An 11466-nucleotide genomic window follows, 5' to 3' on the forward strand; every position below is an offset into this window, starting at 1 on the left:
CATTGTTCAAAGGTAAAAATTCTCTCCAGCAAATCACAGAACTTCTGAGTCAAAAAAAACAACAACCCAAAAACAACATTTGATACAAAATACTGGACTGGAGAGGCCTGTTTCTCTCTTTCCACAGATACTTTATATTCCAGATGTGTTACCTGTTTGCTTTGCCACACTTTACACACAAATATACCTCTCTCACACACCAATAAACATACACTCACCCTTTCTCACATGCAAACACATACACTCACCCTCTCACAAACACATACACTCACCCTCTCTCACATGCAAACACATACACACAAACACATACAAATGCACACACTCACCCTACCTCACACACAAACACGTGTAACATAACACACATAACACAACTCTTCCGTTGTATGATTCCCTAGTGTGGGGGGGGGGATAACACTTGGTGCCCACCCACTTCTTGACTAGGCCCACCCAAAATCTGCTGTCTGGCTACGCCCCTGGTATGTACTAATGCTCATAGTAAGGGAAATAAGATTCTGAATCTAGAGGCTGTAATTGAAGAGGCAGACTTAGGTTTAGTGGTAGTCAAGAAGGTGTGGTTCACACATATCTGGATACAATTCTGGTTTCTGCATCTAAAAAAAAGATATAATGGAACTGGAAAAGGTACAGAGAGGGGCTGGAATGATGCATATGAGAAAAGGCTAAAGTGGTTAGGGCTTTTCACCTTATGACTAAGGAGAGATATGATAGAGTCCCGGGATACACGAGAGACTTAATCGACCTACCAACTAGAAACACATCCGAATCAACAGGAACTTACCTAAACTGCACTACCCAAGCTGCAAAGGGTTCAAATACAAATCAACTTACGCATCCAGTCTCTCCTACATAAGCACACAACTGTGGAACGCATTACCAAAAGCCTTGAAAACTACGTATGACCACCTAAACTTCTGGAAAAAAATAAAAACTAACCTGTTTAAAAAGGCATACCCTACCGATCCAACATAAATGCCTGATCTCTGCAACACAACAAAACTAAATTTTAGTACGTAATGGACATAACACAACTCTTACGTTATATGATTCCCTAATGTGGCTGTGCCACATGAACTTTATCTTACCACAACATCACTTTGTATTTATTTACACCGGAGTCTCCAAACGCCTCTCCGGTACTATGTAAGCCACATTGAGCCTACAAATAGGTGGGAAATGTGGGATATAAATGTAACAAATAAAATATACACAAACTCTCTCTCACACACAAACACATATACATAAACTCTCTCAAACACACAAACATATACATAGTAACATAGTAAATGACGGCAGATAAAGACCTGTACGGTCCATCCAGACTGCCCAACAAGATAAGCTCATTTACATGGTATGTGATAATGCAAAGAATGCCAAGGAATCAAACAAGAGAATATGGCAAGCAGAGAAAAGGTGATTAGTTGTGATCAACTGCTACTCCCCTGGCCAACAAACCTTAAAATTCCTGTTTCAACACATATACACAAACTCTCTCACACACAAACACATACAGACACATACAAATAGCCTCTCACACATACAAACTCTCTCTCACACACACAAACGCATATACTCGCCCTCTCACATACAAACACATACACATAAACTCTCTCTCATGCACACATACATACAAATACCCTCTCTCACACACAAACACATACCCTCTCAAATATACAAACACATATACACAAACTCACACACACAAACACAGGAGGGAAGCAAGAGTCAGAAACTCCATAGTCTGTACATGTGACTGACTGCCAGAGGGCACTGTAACTCCAACAGTAGCAGGTCTGCACACTGAACTGAGTACCAGAAATATCCCAGACACTATCTTTACCCAATTACAGAAACCCCTGACTTCCCCTCCTCCTCCTACAGCTCACCACAGTCATAGAAATCCTGTATGTACCAGACAGTTCCAAAATTATCTCTGCCCAGTTGCTGAGACCCCTGATACAGATCCCTAATATACAAAACCCCACAGACAAACCTCCCAGTATACAGACCCCAATAAGAACATAAGAATAGCCATACTAGGTCAGACCAATGGTCCATCTAGCCCAGTATCCCACTTCCAACACTGGCCAGAAACCCAAATCATGGCAACATTCCATTCTACTATTCCCAGGGCAAACAGTGGCTTTCCCCATATCTATTTCAATAGCAGCCTATGGACTTTTCCTCCAGGAACTTGTCCAAATCTTTTTTTAAACCCAGATATCACATACAATGATATTGACACCCCTGCAAAAGTGATTCCCCGTTCCCCAATACTGGGACTACCTCAATGCAGAGACTCCTCTGATGGAAAGATTCCCAATTCAGAGTCCACCTAACACAGATTCTTCCCTTAGCCACCCTGTACCTCCCCAAAGCAGAAAGACTGACCCTTCCTTGAGACACAGACTACATCAAAGTAGAAACCTCATAATAGAAATGCTTTCCTGTGACAGATGCCCGCTGTAATATATAGACTATCATGATTCAGAGACACAGAAGCTCTCTGATATTGCATAGCAACATAGTAGATGATGGCAGATAAAGACCTGTATGGTCCATCCAGTCTGCTTGATAAGATCAACTCATTGCATATGGTATGAAGTGATACATCGTATGTATACCTGATCTTGATGTATCCTTACCATTTTTAGGGCATAGACCGTAGAAGTCTGCCTGGCACTGGCCTTGTTCTAAAATTTTGGAAGTTGTTGTAGAGAGATGTGGTAGCCGTGTTAGTCCGCTGTTAAAGGTAATCAATAGAAATAAAAGAAAATAAGATGATACTTTTTTTTATTGGACATAACTTAAGACGTTTTTTGCTTAGCTTTCGAAGGTAGACTAAGAAGGGCTACCTTCGAAAGCTAATCAAAACATGTATTATGTCCAATAAAAAAGGTATCATCTTATTTTCTTTTATTTCTATTGAAGTTGTTGTGAAAGCCCCTGAATAGCTCCACTCCAGCCCATCCTAGCATGATTCAGAGACACAGAACCCCTCTGTTGACGTGTAGACAGATTCCCCGTCTGATATAACTACCCCATTGCATTTACTCCTGAATAACGACCTTCTCCCCCTAATACAGCATTGTGTAAGTTTTGTGTTCAAGTGTAGGAACAGCCCATGACCTTGACAGATGCCCCCACCTCCCTCGTAGCTGTGTGGCGTAACACTTAATTGCTGCTTTCTAGAATAGTGTTTGTTGAGTGCAGTTCTGTATCTGCCATTTCACCTCCATTTTGCCACGTAACTGCTAGTTTTAGTGTGAAAGTTACCTGCCAAATTGGCAACCTATCTTTTGATGCAGTATATATAGAATTGAGGCATTTTCTCTCAGTTTGAAACATTAAAAATTATTTTTGTATTTTTCTTACCTCTCATCAGAGTAATGCCAGGTCTGATAATTATACCTTGTTTTAAAGAGTCAACCATTTTAACCTGTCGTCTCTGCACTAAACTGCTGACTTTAATTCTCTGCAGACTATCTCTGAGGGGGAGGGGGGAAAGATTTGTAGGCTGGTGGAGGAGAGAGACAGGAGGATATGACACCTGAGACTGCAATAAATACATATATTTTAGCAAAACAGTTCATGATCAGAGGCTCCATGTTATTATTTAACACCATGCTCTACCTTATATTTTGCATATCTGAGATGTATTAATTATTTATTTGTTTCTAATTTTCTTGATATCTAATGTACCTTAATTGTATTAATACTTGCTCTTCTCACACCGTTAATGACGATTGCCATTGCAGCATAATGTAAGCCACATTGAGTCTGCAAAGAGGTGGGAAAATGTGGGATACAAATGCAGCAAAGAAAGAAATTAAGGTAGATGTCTTGTTAGGTGGGACAAGTGGATGCATGTAATGAGCTTGTAGGGAAAGGGAGGGGTAAACCACAGGTGACCAGGAGTCGGTGGTACTGCAGATTAGATAGGGTTCATCTAACACTGGATTATTTGGAGTTAAGTATTCAGATGGCTTTGCTGGGGGTTTAAGTTTAGCGGCGTTAAATCTGGACAGTCCTGGGGGTGGAATTCAGCTAAGTTATCTGGGTAGCCCTGGGTTTTAATGTTAGCAGCCTGACAGCAGGCTTTAATCTAGCTGCTAAACTTTCCACCGGTTAAATCGAGGTTTGTTCTCATCTGCATTCTAGCTAAATAATAGATACTCTGCACCTTGAGCCTCTTACACCGTCCCTGCTTCAGGCTCAGTAACTCTCAGGCTCTGTTCTGGACTGTTGTTACTCGTCTCTCTCACTCATTTAAGCTTATTGTGCTTTCTGTTTCTCACTGGGGGATTGGGGAAGATCCCCTGTTGCAGAGAATCCGTCTCTTACCACAGAATGCTCCCCCACTATGTTCCTCATTCCCTTGACTTCCCTTATTACACAGCAGAGTCCTGTATGTGGTGATTCAGGAAAGTGGTCCTACTGCTCGGAAACGTGTGGTCCCCATGGGGGCAGTTCTGTGTCTTGCTTTTTCCTTTCACTGTATTTAGCGTCTTGGGCTCACAATCCCAGGTTTGGCCCTTGCGGAGACCTTTAAAGGTATTTCGGAAGCCCTCAGTGCTGAAATAGTACACAAGGGGATCCAGGGTACAGTTCATGCTGGCTAGAAGGATTGTCACTACCAGTACCTGCCGCACTGCACCCACAGTCCCCTTGCTGGCCTCGATCACGTGGGCCCTCAGTAGTCCATAGATGGCTAGTGCCAAGTTGTAGGGCACAAAGCAGATAATGAAGATAATAAGGTTGACCACAAGGAGCCGAACAGTCTTCCGCCGCCGTCCACCCACCTGTTTGGTGCTGTCACTATAGCTTCTACTACCACGGCACAGTTCCCGGAAGATACGGGCAGAGCCGTAAACCACGAACAGCAGTGGCACTAGGAAACCCAAGACCTCAGCCAGAATTATCAGTGGGAAAAGTCTGCGTTCCCAGGCACTGAAGGCCTCAAAGCAGCGGGAAACGGCGTGGCCCCCGTACCAACAGTCGTTGGAGACGTGGATTAGAGCTGCAGGCACTGAGCCCATCAAGATGAGCGCCCAGACACCCAAGCAGACCAGGCGGGCTACTTTGCGACGGCGCAGATGGCGCCAGCGCAGCGGGGTGCACAATGGCCACGTAGCGATCCAGGTTGATACACATCAGGAAAATGCAGCTGCCGTACATGTTGATTTGGAAGAGGGATCCAGAGACCTGGCAGAGAAGTTTCCCGAAGGGCCAGTGATGGTGGTCATAGTAGTAGAGGCGTAGAGGTAGGGAAAGCGTGAAGAGCAGGTCGCTCAGCGCCAGGTTGAACATATAGATGCTGACCACGGAGCGCAGGTGCAGGTAGCGCAGGAAGATCCACAGTGCCAAGGTATTCAGAAACAGCCCCAGCGGGAAGAGGATGCTGTACCCTACTAGATGCAGGGTGTGATTGGAGCGATAGTCTTCACATTCAGACAAGTTACGATAGTTTTCACATTCAGACAGGTTAGGGGAGTTGTTCAGGTATCCCATACTGGAGCCAGCCAGGGTCACAGAGGAATCCCCCAGCCAGAGAGCTGTGAAAACCAAAGAAAGCATAAGACAGATTAGCCAACTGTCAGCAAGAAAGCGCTGACACATATACCATAAAGCCAGGCACTTCCAAAATGATCTTAAGACACTAGTTTTCCTCCTGCCAAGAACAGCTGTCCTATCCCTTACCTGTCTCCCTGGGTTTGTACCCTGCCATTCAAGAAAATCTGAGATCTTTGAGAAGCTGAGCCTGATCCCGAAAGAGACAGCAAGCAGGAAGACTTCAGGAAATACTCCTGGGATAAATAAGAAAGAACAGCAAAGTAAGAAATCACTCAGGAGACTGTCCAACTGGAAAGAATGAGAGACCAAGAGGAAACAGCAATGCAGTGGATAAAAGTGAGGGGTAGAAAGATGGGCATAAGCAGAGCCAGAGAGATGATGTGTGACATAGCTTTGATTTTTAGAAAACTTCCAGTCTTATAGAGAGGATAGTGATTGTTGTACTTTTGTGTTCTTGTTTTGTTTTGTTATTTAATTGCGTAGATAGAATCTTAACCCAGAATTTAGTTGGGCAGGTTACACATTACATTATTAAACAAATAAATAAAAAGGAGTGACTTTGGAGGGGTGGGGAGAAAAACAAATAATGAAGTTTCAGAAATCCTGAGAAAAGCACAGAGGATCCCTAATGTCAGGATGGGGAGGTAAAGCCTGGGAGGGACACAGAGGATCCCTAGTCAGGATGGGGAGGTAAAGCCTGGGAGGGGCACAGAGGATCCCTAAAATGTCAGGATGGGGAGGTAAAGCCTGGGAGGGGCACAGAGGATCCCTAAAATGTCAGAATGGGGAGGTAAAGCCTGGGAGGGGCACAGAGGATCCCTAAAATGTCAGGATGGGGAGGTAAAGCCTGGGAGGGGCACAGAGGATCCCTAAAATGTCAGGATGGGGAGGTAAAGCCTGGGAGGGACACAGAAGATCCCTAGTCAGGATGGGGAGAGTAAACCTGGGAGAAATGCACAGACCCTTCATTGTGAAGAAGTGAGGGGACGCGTGAGGTTTAGTGGGGTCTATTGTCACTGCACAAGGGATGAAACTGGGCAGACTGGATGAGACAGTCATCCGTATATGCCTTTATGTATTGTGTTTCTATCAGACATTTTGATTGAAGAGAAAGACAGAGACTGACACACTAGCGAGTTCTTTCCCTCTGTCTCTTTCCCCCAGACTCAGAAGTCGAAAATTTGATTGCTGATCCCCCAGGACCTTCAGATACTGACAGACCCTTCTCTGCTTCCATTCTTCACCACACAAAACTCTGAGACACTCACGTTTCCTCCCTGTCCTCTCCTCTCTAGGGACCTCACATTAATAGACTGCTTTCTACCTGAAATCTCCTAAAAGTCACAAAGTTAATCAAGATTCTTCTTTTGCTAAAGAGACAATAAATGTGTTTCCAGTCCTTGAAAGATCTTCCTGAATTATTGGTGGGGGGGGGGACAGGTAGGAAGGCATGTAGGGATATTGAAGTCCCTGCTTGTGGAGCTGCAGTTAGGAGCAGGGTCTTTCTTTCAATGGATGGTGGACCTTCTCTTCCTGTTACCCTCTGTGAGAATTAACTGCTTGGGATCCCTCATTTCATTGGTTGTAAAGAAGGGGGGGGGGGGCAATTTTTGGCATTGTGCTGGAAAACAGACTAAATAATTTTGAGGCCCTTGTGTTCCTGTCTACTGTCAAATTATGTTTCTTACCTGTAAGTCGTCTGGTGGGAATTCAGAAGAGTCGGAAGAGTTACATGCTCTGTATGCGTTTGAGTTTCTTCCTCCTGGTCATTCCTTTCTCTATCAGTTTTTCACTTCTCTCTCTGTTTCTCCCATGACACTTTTTGACAGTTTTTTTGGACTTTACCCTGGATATCGTAATAAAGGCAGCTGGGAGAGGCTGTACGTCTGGCAACTCCCAGTCACTATTATTAACTATATGAGCTGTTAATACAAGTTGAAACATTAAGAGGATGACAGAGAAAATGAGAAGAGACAAACTCAGCACCTGTGGAGAAAGAGCCAGGACTGACACAGCAACAAACTGTAAGACACCTCGTATGGGAAAAGGAAAAGAGCCAGATAGAGTGAGACTGATCCCTAGCAGAGTACCTCGACTCAGTAATGCATACAGAACATGGATGGACCCTCACCAAATATGTGCTGAAAGAAATTGAACTTGGAAACCCAAAGAAGCCAGAGTCTGCATGCGAACCTAGAAACAGAAATGTAGTTCCTCCCGTACTGTGCAAAATGCAGAGAGAGAAGAGATACACATTTCCCAAAGAGCAGAGAGAGAAAATCAAAGATTTCCAACAAAAGAATGAGCAGGAAAAACTGTGTCTAATCCTGGGGAAAGAGGAGAAACAGCAGGTGGAGAAGCAAAATCTGTGGGATCCTGAACCCAGGTTAGAAGCAGAAATGCTAAGAGAGAAGAGATTCACATTTCCCAAAGAGCAGAGAGAGAAAAATCAAAGATTTCCCACAAAAGAATGAGCAGGAAAAACTTGGGAAAGAGGAGAAACAGGAGCTGGAGCAGCAAAATCTGTGGGATCCTGAACCCAGGTTAGAAGCAGAAATGCAAAGAGAGAAGAGATACACATTTCCCAAAGAGCAGAGAGAGAAAATCAAAGACTTTAATAACAAAGAAATGAGCAGGAAAAACTGTCTAATCCTGGGGAAAGAGGAGAAACGACAGCTGGAGCAGCAAGATCTGTGGGATCCTGCTTATGGACCTGAACTAGCATCTGAACAGAGATAATCTGGAGTAGCACCAGAACCAGGGAACTGTCTCTTGGATTTAACTTCTGCACCCTGTAATTCTTTCCTTTTATTGTGAAGCCTGTTTAAGTGCAAAATCTGTCGGTCATTTTATGTCAGTGGACTTCTGACATGACTTCCTGTTTTGTGAATGGCGGGGACGGTTGAGAGAGAGAGTCTGGGTGCAGGCACAGGCAGCCTATGAATGCCACTGCTGCTGGCTGGGCAAAAACTGGAGAGGAAGAGATTTGAAGGCATGAGCGGAGAGGGGCTTTGCAGGGGCAGGAAGGGTGCATTCTCCCTTGAGGGCGAAGACTGGAGTGGATGTGATTGGAAGATATGAGGAGGGCGATGCACCCCCTGTGAAAAATTCCTGGGTACATTGCTAAGTGATAGGGAGAGTTAATGGCATGGACAGACAGGTCATATGGTCTTTATCTGCCTTCATTTTTCTATGCTGCTATTATTATTTTTTTTTCATATTCTAAGTTCTGAGGTGGATTACTTAGCCACACAATAATAATAATAACAATAATAATAATAATAATAATAACAATAAGAATAACAATAATAATTATAATAATAATAATAACAATAACAATTTTGAGAGACTGTGAGATCAGATTCCACATGCCTTGGCTTAAAAGTAACATTTATTACTGTCATGGTATGTGGAAAACTAATGAAAAAAGAAGGTGACTGCCCCCAAGGCACGACACAAGATCAAAAGAAAATCAATTGGGGGAGAACAATGTAATTCCAACCAGGGGAACAATTTATTGATAATACTAAAAAGGTGTAAGATACAAAGGCTGATAGGTCCAAAATATCAAGAAAAATGAATGAACTCAACGCCATCCTGCATTTCAGTGCGGCGAGCACCTGCTTCAGGAGTCAGAGATATTCCAGTCTAGTTGCCAATGGAAAATTGTTAAGCCAGTGAATAGCAGTTCAGGGATATCAGACAATAAGTCACGCTATAACATAACACTGTAACACCGCCAAAATGATGAAACAACAACGTGTAGAAATTAGATTGTTTTTATGTCAAGAAGAGAGAGCCTGGCTGACAGACGCTATCAGATCAGGAGGGGCAGAAGGGTGCTTGAACACCACCACATTGGTTCTATCTCCTATCTCATAACCTCATTACTCACATGTTCCAAAAAGGATCACCTAGATAAGAAAGTTGAGTGTCCCTACCGTTCCTTTGCAGTCTCCTTTCTCAGACAATGAAGTGTGGGATCCCGGGCCAGGAGCTGGGCTCTCTGAATTGCTAACCTGAGCCTCTGCACAAGCCCACTGATGTCATACATGTCTGTGCAGTGTGGGAGGGAGCTATGATTTGGAACTTATGCAAAATAACGGAAATATCTGACATTCATACACACACCTGCTCTTTGCAAGAGGATAGTGTGATCCAGATGAAAGCGTCTGTCAACCCCCAGCTCTCACTTCCTTCTTCTCTGCCTCTGTTGCTCATGTTGAGTATTACTTAGCCACCTCATGCTGGTAACCAGCCTAGTGAGAAACAAATCTTTGTTAAGGAGTCTATTATGAACTGATTCTCTTTTTCCTGTACACCAAAATGTGTCACTCCTTAGATCAGCCTACTAATTGGAACAACCCAGACCCCAGGAAATGCCTGTTTCAGCTCCAAGGGTTCACAAAGGACGCCCTGCAATCCTGGGTACCAAAAACTGAGCTCTTGTGAATCCCACACTCGCTGCCCCTTCTCTGAGCTCTCCTCATCACTACAGCCTCATTGAGTCTGGATGGTCATGAACTGGAGCTGGCTATGAGAACACGATTTCAGATTTATCAGCATTAATCTTGTAACCCAATAGAGCCCTATCAAAATCCCTTTTGGGACCTATGAACTCCAGACTCAACACTTACGCTGATTCCCAAAATCCAAGCAACATTTAGGAACTGCCTCATATCATGTGACAACTATGCTGTCTCTCTCCATACCTCAAGAAGGCAAGTCCTGTCGCAGTGGTTCATGCCATGATAACATCAAGGCTGGACTACTGTCATGCACTCCATACTGGTCTTGACTACAAAGGGTTGCACCAGCTCCAATTGACTCAGAATACTGCAGCAAGAGTGATAGAATGTTGTAAGTGATTACATCGTACCATTTCTGCCAAAATTGCACTGCTTACCAGTACCATACTAAATTTAAAACTCTTTTATGAGTTCTTCAAAGCCCTTAAAGATAATAGGACAGAGTACTTTAAGAACAAGGTTTTCCTCTATTCCACTGCCAGGAGAATCCCTAACCATACCCTCTCCAAAGGTAATCATGTGATGTGACATCCACCAACTATAATTATCTAGAGTAGCCCCACACACTGGAAAGCACTTCTAGAAATGCTTTCCTTAACACAAGGCATTGATTTCTCAAGTTAAAAATATCATGAGTAATGGTAACCAGCCATTAATAATGCAGTTAGACCTCTTGAGTGCCTTTGAACTGGTTCATCAGGATATACTTTTTAATAAGTTGGATAGTGTTGGAATATCTGGTAAAGTGTTGAAATGGTTCAAAGGCTTTCTTTCGAGTTTATCCTATATGGTTAAAAGGCAGGGAGTTTTCGGAATGTTAGTCACCTGGTGGTGGAGTTTCTCGGGTCCCCACTGTTACCAGTTTTGTTTAATGTATTATTATCATCTCTGGGCAATTTACTTTAAAAGGCTGGTCATCAAATTTATCTATATGCTGATGACATCACTGTTTGCAGTTGACTCTACATTAGAAAACACACATTCTATAGTAACTAGGTGTATGTCTCTCATCGGCAATTGGATGAGTAGTAATTTCTTACAACTGATTGATAATATGTCCAATTCAACAAGGACTTTACCTTTATAGCAAACAAGATAACATATAAGCTGGAAAAAATCAGTCAAAATTCTAGGTATATTCATTGTTTTAATTAATTATGGAAGAACAAATTAACCATCTAAGTAAAATCTGTTTTTGGATAACGAGGAAATGAAAAAGGATACGTAAATATCTTCAGGATCAATTTAGATCAGTAGTACAATACTGGATTATTGCAATGTAAGCCTCTTGGGGCATATCTAAAAATTTACAAAAACGGTTTCAGACAATCCAAAACATGGGACA

General features: G+C 43.0%; 1 protein-coding gene across 1 annotated transcript; it reads right to left on the reverse strand.

Moving 5' to 3' along the window:
- Positions 1-2889: 2889 nt before the first annotated feature.
- LPAR5 (lysophosphatidic acid receptor 5) lies at positions 2890-10174 on the reverse strand. Its single transcript, XM_030187838.1, is given in 4 exon segments — positions 2890-5132; positions 5134-5573; positions 5719-5825; positions 9534-10174. Coding segments are annotated over 3 exon segments (1191 nt in total). The 5' UTR covers positions 5747-5825; positions 9534-10174; the 3' UTR covers positions 2890-4409.
- Between the last annotated feature and the right edge of the window lie 1292 nt (positions 10175-11466).

This window comes from Microcaecilia unicolor, chromosome 14 (genome assembly GCF_901765095.1).
Source record: "Microcaecilia unicolor chromosome 14, aMicUni1.1, whole genome shotgun sequence".
NCBI classification, from domain to species: Eukaryota; Metazoa; Chordata; class Amphibia; order Gymnophiona; family Siphonopidae; genus Microcaecilia; species Microcaecilia unicolor.